The sequence below is a fragment of the Wyeomyia smithii genome, chromosome 3 (genome assembly GCF_029784165.1).
Source record: "Wyeomyia smithii strain HCP4-BCI-WySm-NY-G18 chromosome 3, ASM2978416v1, whole genome shotgun sequence".
NCBI lineage: Eukaryota > Metazoa > Arthropoda > Insecta > Diptera > Culicidae > Wyeomyia > Wyeomyia smithii.
Window position 1 is genome coordinate 194,832,831 of NC_073696.1, and position 27,095 is coordinate 194,859,925.

The window sequence follows — 27,095 nt, forward strand, 5'->3', positions numbered from 1 at the left end:
TAGAGCTGCCGAGTTTTTCGGTTCAATTGCAAAAACTAAGATGACGAGAGTCGGCATGTTAATTTGCTGTAAGACGGTATTCATTTGTGCGAAATTTTCGTTTTAGAGTTCAAAATCCAATTTATTATTTATATCACCGTACTATTTTATACCAAGTATCAGTGATTCAATAACCCTCGATTGATTTTAGGCAATATAAATTTCGGAATAAATAACGGATGTCAAATTTACAGTTATGATTTTTCTTGTTTCATCCATTTACTATTATATATTCGGTAGCATCATCATAAGTTTGTTAGCAGTAGTACTCAGCGGGATTGTTTTTAACATGACAGCGCTAAAAAATGCATAGAAAAGTTTGTTGGCAGAGGATGGCAATACATTGAAAACTGAGAAACTTTTACACAGCAATATAAAGCTGTGTTCCAAGTCACGGCCCGTGTTGATAGCGAAATCATCCCAGACCAAATAGCAATCTCCACATTGAAATTGTTCTGCTGCTACAAATATCTGTGGGAATTCGCAAGCGGGAATTTCAAATTCAGGCTGTAATTAAAAATTAGCGTTGCATAAGAAATATAAATTGAACACCTTTAAATATTTACGATTGGATAATCAATAATACCATGCAACGGATTAATTTTCCGTGCGTCGTCACGAACTTTGTCTAGAACCTCTGGTGGGGTTTTTGTTTTTAAGAATTGCTAAGCTTCGCACGAACTGATTAGTAATATGAAGGTACATTTCATCAAAAAAAGAAAGCAATTTTGGTTGTAGAACAGTCCACGTGCTAATAAAATCATTAGCTTTAGGATTTAAAATAGTAAACTCTTCTAGAAGCTAGAATTAAACAAAAGAAATGTTAATTTAACTTCTGAATTGCCATTTAATTAGGGATATTGTGTTTTACCAGTTCTCCGTTGAAAGATGAAGCAGCTGGAAAATCACTCAAAAAATGTAGAAAATTGTCATTAGCGCGCTGCTCATTGCGGTATGCAATTGTAGCCTTCCAAATAACCATAAGACGCTCCTTTGAATGATTAGATGGAATAAAATATTGCAGTTCTGTAAGCTATTGAAATGGTTTAATCTTAGTTTATTCATAAAATTTACAAATTTACCATATCTTCAACAGCTGGAATCTCATCCATAATTTGTATAGGCTCTAGTTTTGAAACGGATTCGAGTGAGTTTGTTCCATTATTGCGTACGAATAGTCTCCTTTCTGCTTTCTTACACAAAAATTCCATTCTGTAGTGCAGTTTTCCTGCATGTCTACCAATACCACGTCCATGCTTGTGGAACCAGAGGGACTATATATAAATAAGATATAAAGCAACACAATATAAGTTTTTGTTACAAAACATTATTGCTATCTCGCGCTTAGACCATTTTTAATTTTTTTATCTTGCGCTTAGACCATTTTAGCGAGGAAGTCAAGAAAACAATGACAATCTTGTCATAAAATTCAAGTTTTCAATATCCAAATAAGAAGTTATGTGATCTATGCGGGAATACAGCTTAAATCATTTTCATCACATTAAAAGTATAAAACTGTGCCTGTGTACCTGTACATTATCCGATGCAGTGGAAGCCAGACTTGGATAGCTCTCAACAAGGGCTTCTGCCAGTACATCTTTTTATGTTGTTGACGCTCTCCTAAAATTAAAAAAAAACTAATCTCTTCCAGATCAAGATCTCGATCAACACAAACCCTCCGGATATGAAAACGAGAAAATCACAAAGAATGTGTGTAATTTTTGTAATAAGCTTATCAGTAATTGCTGTGGCAAATTTAAATTTCTCCATGACTGCAATACCTTCAGTAAGTAAGGCCAAAGATCTTGTTTATATCCACAGTCTAAAATCAGAACAAGACATATGTGATCCTTAACTTGAATATAAAAACTTGAATTACCTTGTCTAAAATTATAGATTTATATAACTTTGGCTTGTCAACTGATGCGATTGCAGATATGCTTGTAGTTTGATGTGTTGCATGAGCAGTGTCCGGTTCACCGTTGATGTAAACCTCTTCAATAATTTCTTCTCTATAAAGGCCGTCTTGATATTTTTTTTGAAGATTCAGTATAGCTTTTACTTGTGCGGTTTTTTATTTTAGTCTAATGAAGTCGTTATTATCCAGTGAAAAAAATGTTTCGAGATCGGATATTTCGTCCTCACCTGAAAAACGGAACAATGAAAATAACTTGAACAAAAAACTGTTTATGATTTACTCAATAATCTTGTTGATATGTGCGCCTTGAAATATATTTTAGGTTGCTCCCAATTGGCATCCAGAACGAAAAAGTTGTGTGATAGTGAATATCTTCTAAATAGAAGAATTGTATTTCTGAGGTTACGTTTACACAAAATGCTTGGAGATAAGTATCATATGTTTCTGTATTGCATATGGTCAGCAGTAAGCAAATTCGGTTTCGAGAAATTATTATTTCTTTTATAATGGCAAAGCAAGGATAAAGTTCATTTCGAAAATTCTTTATACACACAATTAAATTCGGCCTTAGCTCAACACCATTTATGGTTACTGTTTTCGGTCTGAAGACATATGGTTCATTGACAAACTTTCTACTCAAGCAATTCTCGCTGCGAATAAGTTTTCCATTATTGTAAATAATTTTATCACAGAACGGGTTGTCTGGTATATCTATGCATGAAGAAAAAGATTGCCTATTCGCAAGACTCTTGCAAATATTTTCAAAGTTGCGACACGTTGAGGCTTGATCCTTCAATGGTTTGTTTTTTTTTGCTCGAATACTAAACAATTGAATTGTTTCATGTTACCACTTCTTTTAACGCACTCAACGTAATGATCCAGGTGGTGAAGTTTATTAATTCTTTGCTCGAATTTTTGATAAAATATGTTCTGAAGCAACTTGATGTGCTCCTCTAAACAGGCAAGCATGTGTTCTGATATTATCGATGAATCAAGAATCCTTTGTATGTTTATAAGATGGCCTATTAAGAGAGTGCAATCGTCATTTGGTGGAATTTTATGATAGAATAAGAATGGAAATGCACGTAAGAAACATGTATTCTGAGAGGCAGTTTGTTTGAGCTTATTTTGTTCCGGTTTCATCAGCATAGAGTCTGTAATGTTAGCGCAAGGCCGATTTTTTTTGTCAGCATAGCCATATTTAAAAGTATTGATTCTGTGGTTTATTTGGCCTTTATACAAGCCGAGCCTTTTCTGTTTAAAGCAGTGACCCAAAACAAGCTGAATAGTTAGCGGGATTACACCTTCCGCGAAGTCATGCATGACATCTAATGCAAAATTTTGAGTTACGTGGAAATTCTCTAATTCATTCAGAACACATCCGCTATCTTGTAAACCGCATTCAGAAGATTTAATTTCTCCGGCTCTTAACTTTTCAAGGTTCGAATCATACCACTCTATCCTTCGAAGTTCAAACTTTTGCTGAGGATTCGTTCGAAATTCTCTTCTAGAGATGGTACACAAGCGACAAAACAATGCGGCTTGCGGCCCTAGCAAACCAAACACTTCGTGAGAAGCTAAAGTATCCCCGCAAAACATAGCAACAGCAGCACGCAGTATGTATTCCTCATTATCGTATTGTACGGTTATACCTTTTTCAAGTTTTGACGTTGACTAACGTCTATATCGAAGTTAGGCCCCTGAATTTGAAAATCTAGTAATTCAACCAGGGAAAACCAGAGAAAAGTGGTCAGGTTTTGAGCGCTTATTTTGCAGTCATCTATAATCAGGTTTTCGAGGTTTTGGCATCAATCGATCAGAAATTCTTTTACGGTTAAATTTATGTAACAAAAACAAACTATTGTTTGAGATACACTATTGAAAAATTGGTAATTAATATCGATTGTCTAGATCATACCGCGCAGCCAATCACTACCTCTCTTCCCAAGCACAGTCGACACTAACGGATACAATCGATCTGACTTTGTTGTTATTGTTGTTGTCACTTTCTGTTTCCGATGTTTATGCTGCTGCTAGCGGAAAAAACCTTGCAAATATGCATCTTTTTGTTGGTGTTAATTTTACGACAGCGGCCGGCGCCCGATCATTCTGATTCCAAAACCGCACCAGTGACATGCGGACGCTAGGTGATAGCAGCTGAAAGAAGGAAATACAAAATAGTACCGGTCATCTCGTGCCGGTTTCACCCGTTATGCTGGTGGCTTTAGTAGTAAATGGCTACTGCAAAACACTTAAATGGCTGGAATTCTGGACGGACTAACCAGGAAACTATAATCGGCAACTGGCACCTTTTGGTGCCTCGAAATTTTGGTACAGAAGCGGCTAATTGAATTTTATGTTTTACCAAATGCTGCTGCTAGCGGAAAAAACCTTGCAAAAATGCATGTTTGTGATGCTGTTAATATTACGACTGCGGCCGGCGCAGCTTTCAAGAAACATTTGTCTCTACCATTCCATCATCTATGTAAATTTTGTTACAGAAGTTTTGTAAAAGAAGCGTTGCAATTCCCTCTACTATTTGCTTCAATGGAATATTTTTTTTTATATAAGAATACGGTAGTCAACGTCATGCGGTCGTGTCTTGAATACCACCCTCCTACTTTTTTTAAAATCCGCAACCAATGGCTTTAGAATTTTATTGTAACCATATTTTTTCGCATCTAGTGTGTGACAATAGATAATTGGAAAAATAGTTCGTGGTGATCTATTCCACTTCTCGGGAATGTTTTGGATTTTGAAGTTAAATACAGAAATTTTATTGATTCCAGCTCGAGAACTTAGTGGATTACCAACTTCAATGTCGTCCAGATAAATGCTTAAACGGATCGCTTCAGGAAACGATTTAAAATATTCACTATTTTTGAAAGTGGAGCCTGACCTAAATGATGAATATTCCATAACGCCTTGCGTTTCATGAAGATAAAAACATTCGTCATCAATGAGTTTTCGGGTTGAGAATAAGGGTTAGCGTTTCAATTATCGGAATATACATAAATGTTTCATTCACTGCGACTGTCGTGGGTATTCCGTTCACATGTCGGATATCCTGGCGAATGTTAAGCATCATTTCCTGTGGCTGTGGTATCTCAACGGCTAATTGTTTCAAAAATTGGTTCTGTTTCTGTTGCGTGCGAATGTACTCAAACATATTTGGGAAATTGATATCATTCAGGAAATTTAATACTTCGTCGGTCGTTTCATCGATATTATTTGATTTTAAAAAAGTTTTGAATTTGTTTTGGAAAAGTTCTGATAGTAATTTTATAACCATTTCACAAATACTAATTAGTTCGGTAAATTTAGTCTGTGGAAGTGATACATCCTTGGCCAAACGACAGATCCTCAATGATATTGAGTGCTTAATTTGTTCAATAGTAAGACTGCAATCACTATCATGCTTATCAGAGCAAATGTCAGGCGTATGTCTTTTCAGATTTGTGGAAGTTGCATTAGCTGGGAAGTTATCCCGCGTGGATTCTGCGCCTTCCTGGATTAGGCATGCTGATTACGGTGACGCTAAAATACTATTTTCTAACGGTACCGGTTGTGTTTCATGCAATAAACGCGCTTGCCTCGGATGTTCTTTTTGTATGTGTCTCTTAAGCGATGTAAAGTGATTATATCTAGCTTTACATTTACGAACCATACAATCGTAAAACGTAAGATTTGAAGAAAAGTGACCTTGTCTAACGTGGGTTTTAACATGCCTTTCCAGCTCATCAACATAGCCTCGAATTTGTTGGTGGCAATGGAAACAAACCAACGTATTATCACTTTCCTACAACAATACATTTGACATAAACTCTGGTTACTTACGAAAAATTTCCACCAGTCTTACATCAGCTTTACCAAGTAGTTCCAGTATTTCATCCATTTTCGCAGGTACAATCGCAATATTATAGTTTATACGAACAAACAAATAAAATGGCTACCAGTTCAACAAACTGAATGTCGGCAGTATGAGTATGATTCTGCAAAATTTCGGCAAAACTGCAACCGACTTCGGTTGTACTCGATTTTGCAGGAGAACACGGTAATTTGAAGTGCCGAATTTTCCGCAAAATATATATTTAACGAAAACTTCAGCAAAAATGTATGACGAATTTATGCAAATGTGATCATGTCCTGATTTTTTCAGTGAAAATGAAGTTTAGCCATACCTGTTCGGCATTTTTTTTCACCGAAGTCAAATTCGAATTCTAAGTGTGTAGCTGTCATGTGCGATGCTGGAAATGCGCATAAATGAAAGAATGTTGTCCGGCCATTACAGTTTTTTTTTTTTAACGTGTCGTGAATAGCTTTTAATTAGTTGTAATCGGGACCGTTTATTTACTCCGATGTAAAGAGCCTTTTGAGTGTCATTCCCGGGGTACCACGACCCAAAAGTGGTGACGAACAATCGCGAATGAGGGTTGTTTTTCTGCGAAAGGAAATAGCCAATATTTCTCCTCCCGCGCGGAAGAAGAGAAAGTGGAATAAAAGCGCGATGGCGAGTAACAATGAACAAAATGGTGCCGACGCCTCGGGAAATCACGTGCACCACCAGCAGCAGCCGCCATTTATTCCAGTTTCTACGGCCCAGCAGCAGCAATTTGCGTCCATCCCGCCCCACCAACCGCAAACCCAGGTCAATATCACCATGTTTGTGCAAATGCAGCATCATAACATGTTGGTCCGATTTGCCCAGCAGCAGTAGCAATTTACTCAGCAACAGCAGAGGAACGATGAAAGGCAAGAACGTCTTTTTCAATCCTTCGCTTCGTTCATCAAAGTGCAAGTACCACCCAATACGGAACTCATCCTTGACTCTCTGGCCAGCAATATCTAGGAATTCCGTTTTGAGGCCGACTTCAAAGTGACGTTTGCTGCGTGGTACTCGGGATACAATGATACTCGAGATACAAGTTCTGCGGGTGATTTTCCTGTTGATGGATGATTCGTCTAATGATACGTTAAGATGTAATCACGCAACTCTTTTCTCCAGTCCTGGCCCAGCTCCTGTGCAATGCGTAGTCGTTTCAGAATTGATCTATTCTGCCGCTCCACTTCGCCGTTAGACTGAGGCCAGTAAGGGATAGTATTCAAAATTTTGAATCCAGTACACTTACAAAACTCCTCTATCTCCGTACACTCAGTGCTAAACTGAGGAGCATTATCTGCCTTTATGAACGACGGAATACCAAACCTTCCAAACATAATAGCCAGTTCTCCTACCACATCAGTTGCTGTAGTAGTCTCCATTTCGCAAACCTCGATGAATCGGGAATAATAATCGATCACCACGAGCAGGCTTTGTTCTTCCGGCAAAGGACCGAGGAAATCAATAGCCAATGTGTGCCAAGGATAGGACGGAGGTGGCTGCGAGTCATTGCCTCCGGTGGATCCGGTGCTGCTACAAGAGTACAACCTCTACAGCCTTCTACGTAGCTCTCGACATCGCCGTCCATTTTCGGCCACCATACGTTTGACCTTAAATGATTCTTCATCATCGTTATTCCCGGGTGACCATCGTGAGCAGCAGACAGCACTCTAGTACGTAAAGATTTCGGAATTACAATCCGATCACCCCTGAGCAGAACATCTTCAAACTGACACAGTTCATTTCTCACCACCCGATATTCAATAGGCAAGCTATCTACGTCATTGAGCAGAGAATCCAACACGATTTTGATTTCAGAATCCGACATAGAAGCCTCTTTAATCTCTTTCCACGTGAACGCCGTACAAGAACGAGCCGACAGGGTTACTGCACGAACTATTATCTTTTCATTACGCTCAGTTTCGGTCAACGATTTGGAGGCGAAACTTACTACACGATGCTCGTTATGCTGGTTGAACCCTAGCCCATGCGGACTTGCGTCAGCAATGACAGCTGTTCGGTCTGCTAATCTATAGAATCCTAAGTTTTGAACTTTGCTCAAAGCCGATTTGATCTCGTTGAAAGCATCGTTTTGTTCCTTTGACCATTCGAATTTGACATCTTTTGCTAACAATTTTCGTAGTGGTTGATCTATTGTTGCTAAATTCGGTATGAACTTGTTCATGTAGTTGGCTACAACGATAACAAAGCTCGAATCTTCGTATCTGAAGGTCGGATCCCTGTTCTGAAGATTATGTGTCCCAGGAAATCCAATTCGGTAACACGAAACCGACATTTCTCCCAGTTGAGAGCCACCTTTCGATTTTTCAAACGAGACAACACCTGAAACAATTCATACTTCGTAAGGATTTACTGAGTTAGTAATGAAACTAGTGATAGTGGAATAATTCAAGCCAACTTAATTGACTAAAAACCGTTACATTACCTCATTGAGTCGTGTGTCATGCTCGTCCATGTCTTTTCCTTCGATGATGACGTCATCGAGATACGAAGCTACACCCTCACACCCGGCTAGAATCTCATCCATAGCCCTTTGGAAGAGCTCCGGTGCAGTCACCAAACCAAACGGCATCCGTTTGAAACGAAATAGTCCTCGTCCGGTGATAAACGTGGTCACATCCTTAGATTCGTCGTCCAGTTCGATTTGTAAAAAGGCTTCCTTTATATCCAGTTTACTCCAAATAGTACCTTTGCCTAGGCGCGCAATGTGATCATCCACCACAGGCATAGGATGATGCTCCCTGAGAACCGCTTCGTTTACACGGCGAAGGTCCAAGCACAACCTTACTTCACCGTTTGCCTTTCCTACCACGACGAGTGGAGATACTCAAGTGGTAGGTCCGGTTTTCGGCTCAATGATGTCACGTCGAAGAAGCTCGTCTAACTTCTTGTTGACAGCTTCTTCCAATGGAAGAGGTAGGCGGCGCATAGGTTGGAACACAGGAGCCATATCCGGATTGATGTGAATGAATGCTTTAACACCCTTGATAATCGAGAATGGCTGTGGTTTATTGTCGACCTGATTAATATTCAATCCGACTTTGAGGATTCCCAAGCACTTTGCTGTAGTGTCACCAAGGAGGCAACGCTGTCCCCCTCCGACAACTAGAAATTCAGCCCGAGTCGTCTTTTAACTAACCCCTATCTCCGCCACAAAAGTTCCTCAAATCTTCAACGGATCGTTGCTTCCGTATGCCTTGAGAATCCTTGTGCATACTTTCGTGGAGGAGATCAATTTTACTCGTTTTTCCTTTAGGTTCAACCAGGCCACGTTACTAATTAGATTCGCGTCGGCGCCGGAGTCGATCAGCATGTCCACATCAACGCCCCCGATGTTGCACGTCACAACATTGCTCTCGTTTCCGGAATAAAAAGCAGAATATACCTTGTCCTGCTCAGTTTCTTCCTTGTTGCTTCCATCGCTCTGATTCGGTTTCTGGTCCTCTACGGTTCGCACTTGCTTTCTAATACGTTCAGGCAAGGAACGTTGTTTTTGTTTACGGCACATACGCTCGAAGTGGCCATAAATATGGCAGTTCCTACACGGTTTGCCGCGAGCTGGATACAACTTCGAAGCGGCCAGATGGTCAATATTGCCACAGTTGTAGCAGGCTCTATCTGCATTGGACCTCACCGATGAGCCTTTGTGGTTCGCAAATCGTTCCTTCGGTGGACCTACGCGACAAATCTTTTGAGGTGGCTCATTCAATCCCTCGATTTGTTGATTCACGCCCTCCAATGATATTCCAAAAGCTTCAATTTCGGCAAATGGCAAGTCTTTGAGCATAATCCTTCTTCTGACCTCGTTAGAATTGCACCCCTCTACAACCGCACCGGTGAGGTTAATCTCCGTTAGTATTTCTTCGATCTCCGTAGCGCTCGAAACCACATTCCGAAACTTGTTGCTTCAGCCGGATTATAAAATCGGCAACATCCAGACTTCTGTTTGAGCTGGCGGAGCTTGCGACGTTCTGATGTTGTTTGATGCCGGGGCTCAAAGAATTCATCCAGTTTGTCGACCGCGGCATCGTACCATTTTGGCATCAGGGAAACTACCGGCATATGGTCACGATCTTTCAAGTTCTTGAACACGGTTTAAAGCGCTGGGCCACCTAGATGCAATAGTTTCGCCTTCATAACCTGCTGATCTGTTATGCCATAAGCCGCGAAATAGCATCCCAAAGAATCCTTCCATGATCTCCACTCTTTTGCCAACTTGCCTGTCTCTATCTGGTTGCATCTGAAAGGTAGCACCGGTTGTGAATCTTCCATCTGAAAGTGGAATATACACCAACACCTTTTAGCAAACCCTTTCAACTAGTTTATCTACGCATCAATATCGTTTCAAAACAACAAAGAAACCATCCCGTTTTCGTTTGCTCGTGGAAAATTGTGCTAATTTTCGCATTTTCTACTTCTTTTGAAAAATAAAGCCGTCTTGGAAAATCCTGTCGATTTTCGCCATTTTTAATCGAACTTTCCGATACCACATGGTAAATCCATAGGATTTTCGCCCATTCTGAAACGGTCAACTAAATTCCCGGAAAGCCCTTTTCGACTTTCGCAACAACTCGGGGCAATGCTTCTTATTCCCGCTTTGTTCCAGAAAGAAAAACATCCGACATTACGGCCCGCATGCTTCAAGAATTTTCAGAATTCGACCAACACCACTGCCGTAATGTCGTGCTAGAAATGATCACGCAAAAAAAAACTCTAGCCAGAGGAAATTCTCCTAATAACTTAAACGCTGAACATTCTCACAAAAGGCGTTTGCCGCCTTCTATAGATTTTCACAAATCCGTTATGCTTACCATGTTATTTTTCGCAAAAGAATCCCTACAAGTCGCCAGTTTGTAGTAACGCGTCCTATTTCGTTGCTTGTCGTCTCACCAATCCCTGCTGATTCTGATTCTCCAATCCTCTTCGCTATCCTCTCACTACTACACTCTCATTCATTCAAAGTATATTAATAGGAAAGGTAACTAGTATTTTACCGAAGCAAAGATCATAGGATAAAGGTATGACTAATATACTACAGGATGCTTTCACAAAGCTCTCCAGTAAAAAGTTGTCAAATTCATCTAATATTACAAAACTATATACTCAGTGGTGGGCACCGCTAACCGAAAATTTAGCGATGCTATCGCTAAGCCGCTTATCGAAAAATTTAGCTCGATAATCGCTAAACCCACATTAGTGGAACTTCCGCCAATCGCTAATCGCTAACATATTAATATGTAAATAGTCTTATCGCTATATTTATTGCTCGTGTTTTATTTGTTTTGGACCACTTTGATATTTTGTGGTAAAACAAACGAAAACAATTACTTTTTAGAGCTATTTACAATAAAAGGTTCACAAAACAATTCTTACAAACAATTCTTACTGTTCTGGTTCTTGGTGTACCGAAAATTCAATCTAGACTTTGAGCTTGTTTTTCAAAATGCTCCTGTGGCTTAAACGATAACCAGAACTCCATTCTAGGGTAAAAAGACTGACTTGCATTTGTGTCGTAAAGAGAGCAACCACAGACAGACGTCCAAGCAAGAACAACAGTGATCGAAAATTCTGTGTAAGTTTTCAAATAGAATTGCGTTATAAATCACGTGTACACTAGTGCCGCCTGGTGACCTTATCGCTACAATACATTTTTTTTTCGCTGGTATACGAGGCTGTCACTGGTAGCGCTATCTGGTTACGAATTGCTACTACAAAAAACTTTACACAAGTTTGAAACTCAGCTTGGACATCTCTCTGCGGAGGAACTCTAGACAACTAAGACAATTGAAAGTTTTTTAAATGAAACATACTTTCCTTAGTAGCTTTCGCAGTAAAGTATGTTCATCTTTCAAAGCAATTTACGTACGCCATCAACAATTCACAGTTTTTCTAAATAGTATTATTGTCGCTTATCTACAAAATTTAGCGATTAGCGTTCCGAAGGCCAAAATTTTAGCAACGCTAACAGTTTCGCTAACCAGCTCAAAAATTAACGAAATCGCTAACTGAATATAAGCGTCACTAATTAGCGATTAGCGAATTAGCAGAATGGTGCCCACCACTGTATATATTGTTAGTTACCATTTCTTCTCAAAAACTCAGTTTTGGTAAAAATGCAAATAGATGCAACCGGGCACAAAAATCGATCTTAGTGAACGTTGTATCCAGGAATCGGAAAAAGATCAATTTCCGAAAAATTCTGCGTATTGTCAAGCTATAATATTGAATATTTTGAGAAAATCAGGACAAATGCTAGAATATGAAAAATAAATCAGGACGCCCAAATAGGATTACAAAATCAGGACATGTCCTGCTAAGTCAGGACGGATGGTATCCCTAATCTGAACATGAGAGGTATGTGAGTTACATTTTACCTAAGTTGCCGAAAAAATTCACGTTTTCCGAAACGGTGGCTAAGCAGTAAGCTCAAGAGACTGTTCGGAGCAAAAGAATCGGTAATAAGCCGTCGTGACCGATGTCTGCAGATTGCGAAGAATCCTGTAGAATACCATGTGGCTTCCGCTTGCCGAGTAAATAAAGCTTGCGTGGAGTTTGAGATTGGCAAGCTCTTCGAAGAGCAATTCAAGTGCTTGGTCTACGTGTGTGGTTTGAAATCGGAGAACGAAGTCGAGATTCGCACGCGCCTTCAAAAATTGAAGAGCGGAACGACGTGACATTGGAGCAGCTTTCTAGAGAATGTCAGAGCCTCGACAACATCAAACACGACGGTGCGATGATCGAATCTCCGACAACGTATAACCAAGTGCAAGCGGTTCGCAAGTTAGGTAGAAGGCGGCATGAAAAGCGTGATCGACAGTCACCGAAGCGTCCTTTCAGTGACACTGGCAAAAAAACCAAATTCGCCTTGTTGGTTCTGTGGTGGATTCCACTACGTTAGGAATTGCTACAAAAATCATAAATGCGTATACTGTAGCCAAACCGGACACCGTGAAGGATACTGTCAAAGTGCCAAGTTCCGAAAAGCTGGAAGCAGACGCAAAAGAGAACCAGTTTCTACGAAGGTTGTGGCCGTCGACGTGTGCAGTGTGGAGCAGCGACGCAAATTCGTTACCGTTGGACTTTTTGGAACGGATATCCGCCTACAACTTGACACTGCCTCTAACATCACCGCCATCTACAGGGATGCTAGCCGGACTTAAGGGCACTTCTGGCTACGACGTCATCGTTGGCGGCAAAACGGAGGAGGAACACGAGCACAGCCTACGGAAGGTTTTACAGCGTATGAAAGAACTCGGATTCACAATCCGAGTCGAGAAGTGTACGTTTCGCAAGCAGCAAATCCGATATTTGGGGCACATCGTGGATTGTCGTGGGCTACGCCCGGATCTGTTCGAAATTGAAGCGATTTCTAGGTTGCCTCCTTCAACCGATGTATCCGGTGCGCTCTTTTCTGGGGCCTATAAACTATTATGGCAAGTTCGTCCCCAACATGCGCATGCTACGCTACCCGCACGACAACCTTCTCAAGTCGGATGTGAAGTTCGGAGTGCCAAAGCTCGTTCGACCAATTTAAACGGATTCTTTTGTCGGATCTTCTCCTCATGCACTACTATCCAAGGCGGGAGATCATCGTGGCTGCTGACGCTTTTTCCGTTGGTCTCGGGGCTACCATTAGCCACAGGTTCCCTGATGGCACCATCAAGGTCGTTCAACGCGCATCTCGGGCACTCTTGAAGGCGGAGCAAGGTTTTAGCTCGCCCGATCGTGAAGGTTTGGCCATCATCTTCGCCGTCACGAAGTTCCACAAGACAAACTGATTATCGGCCACTGTTACGCATTTTCGGTTTCAAGAAGGGGATTTCTGTATACACCGCTAACCGTCTGCAACGTTTTGCCTTCACCTTGTTGCTCTACGACTTCGAGATTGAATACGTGTCCACCGAGAAGTTCGGTAACTGAGAGGACTACGTCATCGCGAGCCTCATTCTGGAAGAGGATCTTAGGTCGGTAGTATCTAATACGGTTAAAGTGTTGCTTCTCAATTTCAGAGTCGTTGCACAAAGCACCCAGGAAGATCCACTGCTCCGCCAAGTCCACCGTTACGTCCAGAACGGCTGGCCTCAGTCACCGCTCGAGGGGTCTGAGCTTCGTCAGTTCCAATATCGCCAAGAATCGCTCTCTGTGGTGGATGGATGCATCTTATTTGCCGAACAATTTGTTATCCCGTCGCTTCATCGAAAGCGGTGCCTTGAACAGCTTCATCGTGGCCATCCTGGCATGCAGTGTATGAAGGCCATCGCTCGAAGCTACGTCTACTGGCCCTGTATGGATACCGACATTACCAGATTCATTAAAGCATGCCAGCAGTGTGCGTCCGTAGCTTGATCACCTCCTCACTCTCCACCGGGTGCCGTGGCCCAAACCGAACGCTCCGTGGCAACGCGTCCACATCGACTTTGCCGGTCCAATCGAAGGCGACTATCACCTGGTCGCTATCGATTCGTTTTCCAAGTGGTCTGAGATCATTCAAACGACCCGCATCACCACCGCTGTGACCTGTAACATCCTGCGTGGGTTGTTCACTCGGCTTGGTATGCCGGAAACTCTAGTCAGCGACAACGATACTCAGTTCACCAGCGCACTATTCGCCTATTTCTGCGCTTCCAACGGCATCGAGCACGTCACGACAGCCCCATTTCATCCGCAATCGAATGGCCAAGCGGAGCGATATGTAGACACCTTCAAGCGGGCCGTCAAGAAAATCAGAGAGGGGAGAATATTCATCCAAGAAGCACTGGACATCTTTCTGCTAACCTACCGAAGCACGCCAAACCGGGCCCTGCCTGATCAGAAGTCGCCATCCGAGGTCATGTTTGGTCGCAAAATCCGGACGTGCCTCGAGCTTCTGCGTCCACCGCCAGTACGTGCTCCCGTGCCAACGAATGACGACCGCAAGGAACCGAGGACCTTCGACCAAAACGACCACGTATACTCTAAACTCTTTGGTCAGAATGGTTGGGAATGGGCTCCCGGTGTCGTCATCGAGAAGATAGGAAACGTGATGTACAACGTGTGGGTCGAAGATCGATGAATGGTACGCTCGCATGTCAACCAACTTCGGAGTCACTCTGCTGCTACCGATATCGAAGCAATCCGCTGAGCAAGCTGCGTCGAATCAGCATTCACTTCCGCTCGACATAAGTTGGATGCTTGAGATCTTCCAAGACTATCGCCAGGTACGCCGACCCTGTCGCCGGTTACGCTCATGCCGTCGCACCGATTGCCCTCGCCTCCATCAGTACCAGTGTATACTCCAGGGGGAACCGTGCAAGGTTCTGATCCGATTCGTGCTACGTCTACGCCACGCCACGAGGTCTCGACCGTTGCCCCGTCGGGTTCATCAACAACATCAAGTGAGTTCGAGTCTGCTATCGAAGTGGAGCCGGCGGTAAATCTCCCTAGGCGCTCTTCAAGGATTCGAAGACCGCCGCTAAGGTTCGACCCGTAGCACCTCTATTAAGAGGGGAGATGTTGTTGACAACCTTGTTGCGCTGCGCTTGTTTTCTGGGTCAACCGACGCAGCGCAAAGTCGCAGGGCTCGCCACGGCAGCATAGCTGTCATGTGCGATGCTGGAAATGCGCATAGATGAAAGAATGTTACAGTTTGTTGTACCGTTTTAACGTGTCGTGAACAAATAGTTTTTAATTAGTTGTAAACAGGACCGTTTATTTACTCCGATGTAAAGAGCCTTTAGAGTGTCATTCCCGGGGTACCACGACCCAAAAGTGTGTTATGTTCGATTTGTGTAATATGATTGAAATAATTCCAGTGACATTGAAATCGAACGAAAAGCAGCTCGAAAGAACTCCCAGCTGGGCTCACTCAAGGTATGATGTTGGTTTAACAAGCCATTTTGGGAGCTGGGTAGCCGCAAGGTTACAGAGTTCTCTTTGTCAAGCGGATGAACGTGGTTTCGAATCTTAGTAGAACCAGACCATTCGATGTCAGAAAGGACTTGAACATGGGTTTATTTCCAGGCTCCCCAGCACTTCCCCTTCCTTTACGCTGATATTTGCAATATCTTTGCATGACTTCCTCTAGATGGTTTCCGTAAAAAAAATTATTCGTGTCTTTATTTTGTATTATAATAACAAATGCAGAGCGTTCAAAACTAATGTGTGGTTTTATTGAAGAACAGTTTGAGAATGATTGAAAATTATGAAACTTCTTAAAAAAGGCTTTAAGCTACCAGGTTTCTTTGATATCACTCCTCTGTGTGTTTTAAGTTTTTTTGTCGGTACGTTCCGCATGGAGGTTACGGAAAAGTTCCGGAAGAGAAAGACGTACGAATTCGCGAAGAAGTACCTGTTGTGGCAGGCGATCTGCGAATGCCGACGGTAAAGCAAGCCGTTTGTTACAAGCCGCCTTGTAGGAACGTCGGTTTGACGTCCATTTGGTGAAAATGAAACTGGTGGTCAATGCCGACTGATGTTAGCATAATCCTTATAGTTGACAGCTTCGCGACAGGAGCGTAACGTTGCAGGTAACCAACGTTTGCTACCAATCGAGCCTTGTATCTCACGGCCTGGTAATCTTTATTTTTCTTCATGCGAAATATCCATTTTGTTTTGAGGGGTCTCACTCCGCTCTGACAGGATGTCATCTTCCACACACCGATTACCTTCATGGGTTGCATTTCGTTGTCGACCACTTCCAACCATTTGATCCGATCTGAACGACTTGGATGTCACCGTAGCATCAAGAGGCATCTGAAGATGGGCCAGCAGAACTTGAACCGTAAAAACTCACTTTTTGAAAACAAACAAAACAATTCAGTAGCTTTCGCTTTGTGAAGATTGATAACAGTGCCGGCTACGTCCTTACGGTCGATTAGAGAAGGAAAGAAAAAAGTGTTAGAATCGTTGCTACCAAATACCGAGTTCACCTTTGCATCTCTAACGACTATAACGGAAAGGAAGGTCACTTTGTCACCGTGGTCAGTGACGTATTTTTATACGGATTATTTTAGAAACTAAACTATTGTAGAATGGTTTTGTAAATACAAAATAATGACAGTAGTCTGTTTACTCTGTGTTTTACACACACCAGCGATTTTTCTCAACAGTTGGAGTTAGTACTTAAAGTTTCTAGAACCAGAAAAAGCGTTAAAATTTAACAAATTTTGTTTTTAGTTCACTCTACGTAGTGTGTTGTACATAGAATAAATGGTAGAAATTAATATTGTTAATTTAAGTAATGGTGAACAATTTCACCAGTAAGCAGAAGTGACCTGGTGAGTGACTGTTACCATCCTCATTGTTTTGTGACGAAAACAGTGAACATGCATTTTTCATAACTGAATCGAACTGGATTAACTCAGTGCTAAACTATGGAAATCTCCAGCGTGATATTCGGGGTGCAGGTGCAGAGTCAAAACGCTCTAATTTGATGTACGTGTTTACGTGTTTATGAAAAGTTATCTTTGAAAACGTGGCACTAATTATCAATCTCGTCTTTTGCGAATTATAGGTTTTCTCAATTCAGTTGGGCCCGATTACGCATCAAAATCACCATGGGCGTTACAACCTCTTGGATCCAGGAGGACTATTGGGCACCAGAAAATGGTTGAGTGACTGAATGAAAGGTCTTTAATAAAGTTTGTAGTGCAGCATACCAGAAGAAATTTTTGTTATAGGAAAAAGATAATCTGAATTTTAGGTTAGGTACAATTTTATTTCTATTTTATGAGCAATAAATTTCTTAAGATGGCAACAGAGCAATAATGTGATCATAGGTGAATAAATAAATTTAAGGTAGTATTGAAAGTCTTTGTTTTAGATGGATTTTTATAGCTCAGGAACCTTATCTCTCCCCTCGGAAATTTCGCAGCAAACCCGCCAATGGCTATCGAGTTCACATGAATAGACAGGTTTAATTGGCATAAAAAATAAGCGCACGCGTGCGTGCGCGGTAAATAAACACCAAAACGTTAGTTAGTGTCGTCAATGACCGCGCAGCACGTGTGGTCTTTTTTTTGCATAACAAATATATGGAGGAATTTGGCTTAAAATGGAAATGGTTGAACAGCAGCGCATAAATTTCCTTTGGTCACAATTTTACTTAAATAAATAACTAATTTGATTATTCTGTACTCCAATGGAAAAAATAGCAACACCGAAAAGTTAGCCCATCAGATCGGTTCGTTTTTTTTATGTAAAAGTCTGACATGATTAATATATCTGGTTCATGATTTTGATAATCAGAACAAATTAAAAATATCAAGTGTAAAACAATTGAAAAACTGTCGAGCAACTGAAATGTTTATTTCAGTTTTTACACTATGTTTCCCTAAGATATTACTGTCAAATATTACTGTCTCGTCGAAAAGATAAAGTGACTCTAACCGGTACGCTTCGTGATCTTAAAGTAAACACCGTTAACTGTTCGCAGTAGCCGGTTATACCGGACAGAAGACTTTAGTTCAGACTTCAGATATTGCAAAGCGTGGATATTTGTCATTAATTTGAAAGATTCGACAAATAATAACTTCAAACAAGGGTAGGGTAGGAATTTCGAATGCTTGTACGAGCATGTTGCTATGTGTGCATCTTCCAGGATGTTTTTAGCCGACCGACCGACTGATTGTAACACGAGATTGTTAACGACTATTAATGAAAAATATAAAACTCGAAGGTGAAAAATTTTGTATTTTAAGAGAATATAGTTATGAAATATCGAAAGCGTCAAAGATGTGTTACATTTAACAGAGATAGCATTCTCTCAGTCATTGCTACAGGTTTCAAATTTCCCGCCAATGCGTGACGCTAGGTATTCGTGAAATTTCAAAATGACCCTGTTTTGTTATGCACGAGACAGCGGCACGTGTACGCTGTCGCGAACCATGGGCGGTTACATAAAGGGAATCCACCAGTCCACCTCTATTTCTGTATAGATAGATAGAAGCTGGTGCGGCGACAGACGGTGGCCTACTTTTGCACCGCATTATACCGTGTTACTACAAAAAATATCGCACGCTTTATTGACAGGGTATCTATTAAATTATTCTCCCACTGTCAAAAGTTTGTTGATAGCGTTAATAAAACAAAAAAAGAAATTCTGTCAAAACTGTATCGATAAAATTTCGTTAACATTTTAAATGATTTTTGCAAACTAATACATAATTTTATTTTAAATTGAATTCATTTTCAAGAAGTTCATAATGTTTAATTAGTTTATGACTCATTCATGCGATTCCGAATGTCCGTGCATTTGGTTACTGTCGTCACCCTGCTGGTCATCGTTCGGTACATACGTGGCGCAACACGTGTTACGATTGGTAAAACGTGGGCGGAAGCAGATGGGTGATGTTTCCCAGCTCGTATTGCCCTCAATTCTGGTCACGTAGAACAGGTTGTTCCATTTGGCTTAAGTAAATTGTATTTGACTTTTTTAACCAATTTGTTATAAGAAAGATATCGTAAAACAAGACAGAACAGTTTTCATTTTGGTAAAGCTGCTTCACAGAAATGTTTATTAAGCCACTGAATCGTAAGGCAATCAACGGGTGACCTTCCACGGTCTGAACGTTTTTTTTTCAAGGATAAACTGCTTAGAGAAGATTCAAATGGCTGTTCAGAACATGTTTTTTAACCCCCTATAAGGCAGTGGCAACTATATTGCCACCAACAAAATTAATTTTTTTCGCTGCACTAAGAATATTGTTTTTAAATTTGACTTAACCAAAGACTTCTAAAGGTGTTTTAGAACACTTAAGTTATTTTCTAGGACTGCTTGAAGTGTACAATACTGATTTTGGGATCATTTTATGTGAACAAACCGCTATTTTAGACCGTATTTAGAAAATTCATTTTCAATTTAGTGAAAATCTTGGTAAGTTTTTCACCAGGAACTTTCTGTTCAGGACCTACTGTGTTAGACTATGCAGTTTTTTCGTTAACGTACATGGTGTATTGGACGACAAATTTCAAATTTCTTACTAAAACTTTTTTCTGAATACCACTTGAAAATCCTTTGCTTCGATCTTTTCCATGCAAAATAAATGAAGTCCTACTGTTACATTCTAATTACTATGATTTTCCATTTCTTATAATTTCAAAAAATCAAGCTTACAATGCAGCTGCAAAAAAATTGCACCATCGTTTTTGGGGTTAACGGGCAGTGGCAACTATATTGCCACCAATTTTTTCAATTGATTCAATAGTGAATTTTTTAACAAAGGTACATTTGTGTTGTTCCTTCTGTAAGGAATACGTTTTATAAAAGTTTATGTCGATTCCTTGCGTAGTTTTCACGGCCTTATAAAGGGTTAAACATGCAAAATACTGAAAAGGTGGGCTTACACAATCTAATGCCATTTGAGAAATACTTAAATACCATCCAAGTGCAAATTTATTTATTACGTTCTTTTTAAAACTAGTTTAAGTTTTGAGTTTGGGTTGTGTACAAATCCTCGACCGCAAGCCTGACTTAAAACTACATAGAACTGTTCGTTACAAAACTTGCATTGTTGCATTCGGGAGTGATCGCGAATTCTTTGAATGATAGACGCTAAAATTACGATAGACTATCTCATCTCAATGTCAAAAATGTTTGTCCAACACTATTTTTTCAATGTAAATCTCTGGAAACAGTATGATGGCCCTGAAAAGATTCAAAATAACAACTGGAATCGATTTACAGCTTATTTATATTGTCTGTTTTCTGAAAAACGCGCCAAATTCGTCGCAGAAATCGTCACCATGGAGTTTGCATTTCTCTGGAACCGGGAGTCAACAGCTTGAATTTCAAAATTACCGTGAATCGACCCAGTGTCATCACATTATTTTCAATGTTATTTTATTATCCAGTAATGTTTTATTACCGGATAACAGTTACAATAACTTATGATTACTCTCGAATGCAACAATGCAAGTAATGTAACAAACAACCTTATATAGTTTTACGTCAAGGTCGAGGTTTTGCAACCTTTCTGTTATGTTTTTTTCTAAAGGAAGTGCACCTTCCGGTGGCGCAGCTACCAGTACCGCTGTTACTTAAGTAGGACCAACCAAGTCGCCATCCACCAGTTAAATGATTGGTTTAAGCAGACGCAGGATTCTATATAGCCCAAATAGTACGTTGGAAGCAGATAACATATGATGGCTATATTTTGTCCAGTAGGCAGAATTCGAACCAGTAATATATTAAGCATTTGTAGAGATACTCTATCAAAAGAAGTCAAAAGAAAATTTTGTTGTTTAATTTAATATCGGATATGATGTTGATTGCATATCTGTGCTGTCCCCGACGGTGGAACGAAGGCATTTTTCTGATAACACAGTGTAAAGCTGTTTACGCACTGACAATTGGTCGGCTCACAGATTTTAATTATCAGCACCCCAAAACGTTTCCGTATTGTTAAAATACGGCAGCTTTTCGCTGAAAGAAGTGCCTGTTGATGCCGCTGCTACCGCACAAAGGCAGCTATTGAAATAGAAGAAGCGCGCTACACCTACAGCGAACGCTGCTCTAACTAGCGCTGCTGATATCGGCTGCCGCTACTGCTATCACCTGCTGCTGCCCAGATAGAACCGTCCTAGTCGTCATCTACTAGTAAAATGATTGGCTTGAGCAAAGACAGGCTCTTATACGCATTGCCGGTTAATTAGGTTCAACATTCTGTCGACCGTGCTAAGAAAGCAAGCAGAGCAATTCCACTAAAAATGTCCCAGTTTTGATATTTTTTTGAAATTGCCATTTTTGATTTGGCTTAAACTTTGCATGGACGTTTCTATAGGCATTGCTATTGGTTGATTTTTTTGGAACACGAATGATTTTTGAAAAGCTATTGAAAAATACTATTTTGGGAAGATATTGATGATTACAAATATTTTTAGGGCCAAAACAATCCGTTAATCGGTGTGACGTATTCGGTAAAGTAGTAGATTAAATATTCATCTCTATTTAATTTTTTAAAAAAAGTTAAAAGACAAATAAGAAATTAATTATCTAAAAAAGCTCTTTTTTTTAATCTATTTTTTTATATAAACTACAAAGATTACCTAAACAATGCAATCGGTCCAATCATGGAGAAATCAAGAAAATAAAATTAGGATATTTTGAAAAAAAAATTAATTATTTTTCACAGGGTACATCTTTTTATGGAAGGACAAAATTATTATCTACAACTTTGCCAGAGGACTATGCCAACCAAACAAGCCGTTTTGACTGTAAAAATATTTTTTTTTCCTATAGAGCGCTCTATTGGAAAGTAAAAATATTTCTACAGCCAAAACGGTTTGAATGATTAGCATAGTGTCTTTGGCAAAGTTGTATATATGAATTTTGTTCTTCCGCAAAAATATGTCCTCCGAAAAGAAAATAAAAATTTTTTTTTTTCAAAAAATCAAAATCGATTGCATTGCTTAGGTCATCTTTTGTAGTTTTTATAAAAATAAAGTTAGATTAAATAAAAAATTAGCTCTTTTAGATAATAATTTTTTAATTTTCAATTTAACTTTTTTTTTAAAAATTAAATATTTTTTTTAAAGTGAACATTTTCTCGGAAAGATAAAACGATTATCTACAACTTTGCCGAAGACGTCACACCGATCAAACAAACCGTTTTGACCCTAAGAATATTTGTAATCATCAATACCTTCCCAAAATAGCAGTTTTCAATAGCTTCTTAAAAATGAGTCGCGTTCCAAACAAATTCAACCAATAGCACAAAATGGTATCTTTTGCCTTTAGAAACGTCTTTTCAAAGTTTCAGCCAAATCAAAAATGGTCGAATAAATTGGTTGCCCGTTTTTTTGTGGAATTGCTTACCGGCTCTGAGTTTTGGATGAATTCACGCACTTTTCGTTTTATACCGCCCATGATCTTCTGCACAGTTTAACTGTCAACTCGATCCGCCATTTTCTTCCACATCGAGGTAAATCAGCTGTTCTTCCACTTTTCTTCAACTCGCTCTTCATTATTGCCTAATATTTTTCAATTGGACGAAAATCTGGGCAATTTGGTGGGTGTATAGCCTTTTTGGTGATATTGCATCAGCATCAGCTTCAAAGCGAACTTGTCAGCAAACACGAATTTATACTGCTCGGTGACATCACCTGTTGGAACTTTTGTTACACCTTTTTCGGTCTCCGAAAGCAAACTCGTTTTTCTGTTGCGTAGGCTTCAAGCTATAAATTTTATTTAGCATTAATTATTTGAATAATCCTTCACCAAATTATTGACTTACATTTTAGTTCGATTGTAGTGTAAAAACGGTAATTGTGATTTTAACAACTTATTTAAGATGTAATTTTAATTATTCGTTAACACTTTTTAATCTGTTCTGTGTCACGTGTGCTCTCTCCAACTAACCAGTATAAAGTATCTAATGTCTAATGTGCAAGTGTATCGTGTCAACTGTCTATTGTGTCAGTGCCCCTGGCACTACTGTGTCCGTCGCTAAATCTAGGGAAGGGTTGCCGTTCTAGCGGTGGTTGCTCGAACATCCCCCGCCCCGTATTGCTAGATGTCTGGCTTAGCAATACCACCAGTTGAAATTTCAAGCACCGCTATCTTAGTTACAGGTCTCTGTAGTATCCCATTTTTTGTTTGCACATCTGCCTTTCTGATTCGCCCGTCACTCCCAAAGTACACCTTAATTACCCGTCCCCTTGTCCAACTATTCCTTACTGCCTCGTCCACAATGACTACCAGGTCACCCATTTCTATTGGCTTCACCTCGTCGATCCATTTAGAGCGGTCAGCTATAATGGGCAAATATTCCCGTATCCAACGGGTCCAAAATTGGTCAAGCAGCATTTGAACATGGCTCCAGTTGGCTCTGAGCGCAGTTCGTACGTCCTTGGGCGGTTTAACTGGCTGAAGTACACCTGATGAGCTGAGCATAATAAAATAATTCGGCGTCAGCGATTCATCCTCGTCAGCATCTAAGGGCAGATATATGAGTGGCTGCGAATTGACGATGGATTCGTCCTCTGTGAGAATGGTGCAAAAGGCTTCGTGGTCGGGTTTTTTGGATGATGACAATGATGTAAGGGCAGTCTTGACGGATCTCACCATACGCTCCCACGCCCCACCCATGTGGGGTGAAGCTGGAGGATTTAGGTTCCATTGGGTGGTGGCGTTGGTGAACGATTGTGATAAGTCGTTATTAACGCTCTTAATTTGCTCTGCTAACTCGCGACTTGCTCCCAGAAAGTTAGTTCCTTGATCACTGTAAATTTCTTGAGGCGAACCCCTCCTGGCTATGAACTTTCTAATAGCAAGCTTACATGACTCGGTCGATAGAGTAGAAGCTACCTCCACATGAATTGCTCTCACAGGCATTTCTTAAAATTCCACAGACTGTGGTGGGAGATTGAGGTTGGAGACAGTGTGTACATCTTTGAGAGAATACGTTTTTGCACTATGTCGCCCGGATATTTTAAGTTGAAGTAGCTGTGATTTAGCTTCAGTTCTCGTGACGTCACCCGTCCATTGCAAGCATAAAGAAACTACCTCACCGACGACGTTCAACTTTTCTGCCAATTTTTTGTCGACCAACGTTAGCTCAGAACCATCGTCCAAGAAAGCGAACGTGTCTATTGCTACACCATTTCCGTAAATAGTAACTGGTATCATTCTAAAAAGCGAGGAATATCCACTTTCTTGGTGGTATGAAACTACTCCGGGTTTTGGTTTTTGATTTACCTGTGGCGTGTTTCTGGGATTCGACGAGTGTAAAAGTTTATGGTGACGGTATACACATCCTTCAATTCCACAAACGACACTTTTGCATGGTCGTTTACCATGCGGGACCAAGCAACGCCGGCAGAGATGCTGTTCGTTGACGGCCTTCTACCTTGCGTCAACACTCAAGCCTTGAAACTCGAAGCAATTTTTCACGCTGTGGCCAAATTTCTTACACACCGGACACGATTTATGTTGAATATTCGTACCTTCGGACAAATCGTTGTTAGTAGCAACCTCCTTGTTATCCACTACATGCGTATTGACGAACAATTTCGCTTTAGGTTGATCTCCTTTCAGGTCCTTCGACGCAACTGGGACCACGATCTGGCTCACGGCGGACACTAGTGATGCCATGAAATCACCAAAAGTCGACTAGTCTGGTGATTCAACTTGACGCTGATACAAAGCCCAATCAAGCCGAACGTTTGGTGAAAGCTTTTGTACTAGTAGAAGTAACGTGGGATTTTTCAAATGATTGTGCATTCCGACGGCCGCCAAATGTCCGCACATATTTTGGACAACTAACCCGAAATTAACCAGACTTTCAAACTTATCGGCTCTGGGCGCGGGAGTAGCGTTCACTTTTTCTAGCAACGAATTCGCTATTAGTTCCAGTCTGCCATATAAGGTGTATAGTGTTTGCAAGGCTTGTGGTAAAAGGCTGGGGTGCAATAAGAGACTCTTAACTGCCTCACGCGCATTTCCCTGCAAGCAACGTTGAAGTCTCATTAAATTCTCTGCTTCTGAATAGACACATTTCTGTTGAATTTTTATAACTAGTGTAAAAAAGTGGCCAATCAGAAGGGTTCCCGCTGAAATTCGGCAGTTCTTTTGGAATCACATGACGAGCTGATAATTGTTGAGCTGACGGCCCAACTTGAGGCGATGCCGGCAATATCGAAGTGATTGGCGCATGACGACTGTAAACTGTAGCAGCGGTTTTGTGATTTACATTGGGGATATTTGACGTTTCAAATGCACCTGCCCTATTAGCCAAAGACGGGAGAGCAACTGGCACCTGGTAACTATGAAACGTTACAGAAGTGGGGTAGCACAGGTTGTCTAAGGCCGACGGAACTGTTTGGCCGCGATAGTCTATATCATACCGTTTGTTATCCGGCAAAGACGAATTTGGAATAGTGGACATGTGGGAGCCATAGTGAGGCACATGATGGCTAGGTTTATTGTAATAAACATCGTGAAAATTTGGTGCAGAGGACGGGTAGGGGAACAACGGGCAACACGGACAGGGCGGGCTAGATGATCCGTTGCTCATTTCTATATAAACCATTGAAATTAACACAAATCATTTATGCCAGTTACATACCAACAACATTCTGGGAGTTTCGAGATATTATGTAGATTGAAACAATACTTAGTTATTTGAGAAATAATAAAAATAAACTCACTCTCAACAGCAAAGCAATGTGATGTAGTTTTTGCCATGCCGAATTTAAGCTTCTGCTGCGGTAAAACTTCAGAAAAATATAGTTTTTAATGACATTGGAATAATTAAGCATATTTGAAACATGTGGGTGAAGATAGTTTAGTGAAAATATGATTTTTTTTGGAAATCACATCGATCCAAAAAATTGTTTGCCTCCTGGGCAAGACGGTCAGTTGTAGTGTTCGCAAAATGGGCAGTCTGAGAAAACGACGATAGCACCATTTTCTTTCAGCATTCTTAGTACGTGAGATGAGACTTGAAGTCATTAACTCTCATTTGAAATAAAAATCATCATTAGAAACTTTTTTTAAACCTGTAAATATGCTACATGTAAATAATGTGAATGATTCCATCTGCGCAGCGGACGGTAAGCTAACACGAGCTTTTTTGCGCAGCGCGTCGTCCCGTATAGAAATGAAATTTACTATAGTCTTTCATAGGGCCGTCTTTCCAGCACAGCCGGTCCGTTTCATATGCACGTTGTGAAATAGTGGTTTTGACGTTGGACTAACGTCTATATCGAAGTTAGGCACCTGAATTTGAAAATCTAGTAATTCAACCGGGGAAAACCAGGGAAAAGTGGTCAGGTTTTGAGCGCTTATATATCAGTCATTTCTTTTCAGAATTTTGAGGTTTTGGCATCAACCGATCAGAAATTCTTTTACGGTTGAATTTATGTAACAAAAATAACCTATTGTTCGAGATACACTATTGAAAAATTGATAAATCACATCGATTGTCTAAATCATAACGAGCAACCAATCACCACCTCTCTTCACAAGCACAGTCGACACTAACGGATACAACCGATCTGACTTTGTAAACAGTCTCACAGCTTTCAACCAATAACGAGCTCGCTTTCGGTAGCTGCAACAGGTGTTTCAACACCGTTTTGAAATGCTTCTTTTATCATTACCACTGAACAGATTCTAAACACCAATGGCTTGATTGATAGGGGAAATATTGCGCAAGATTGTCATATAGTAATTTAAATATGTTTTCGATACTAAACTAGTTAAAAGTTGTGTTAAAAGTCGTGCACATTCAACCAATCACAAGCTCGCTTCTTGTTTGC

General features: G+C 40.5%; 2 protein-coding genes and 1 long non-coding RNA gene across 3 annotated transcripts in view; 1 reads left to right on the forward strand and 2 right to left on the reverse strand.

Moving 5' to 3' along the window:
* Positions 1–1,446: 1,446 nt before the first annotated feature.
* LOC129728105 (uncharacterized) overlaps positions 1,447–27,095 on the forward strand; it is a 65,803-nt gene continuing 40,154 nt past the window's right edge. The window contains exons 1-2 of the mRNA XM_055686497.1: positions 1,447–1,630; positions 1,691–1,749. The gene's annotated coding sequence lies outside the window, so the exon portion shown is untranslated. The remainder of the gene's footprint in view (positions 1,631–1,690; positions 1,750–27,095) is intronic.
* LOC129728106 (uncharacterized) lies at positions 1,758–2,356 on the reverse strand. The gene is made up of 3 exons (XR_008728628.1): positions 2,238–2,356; positions 1,919–2,184; positions 1,758–1,861 (listed from the first exon to the last, which is right to left on the reverse strand). It is a non-coding gene; the product is annotated as an uncharacterized LOC129728106 (long non-coding RNA).
* On the reverse strand, positions 6,920–8,586 carry LOC129728975 (uncharacterized protein K02A2.6-like). The gene is made up of 3 exons (XM_055687449.1): positions 8,284–8,586; positions 7,448–8,082; positions 6,920–7,370 (listed from the first exon to the last, which is right to left on the reverse strand). The coding sequence occupies exons 1-3, from the start codon at positions 8,584–8,586 to the stop codon at positions 6,920–6,922; spliced, it is 1,389 nt and encodes a 462-aa protein (XP_055543424.1).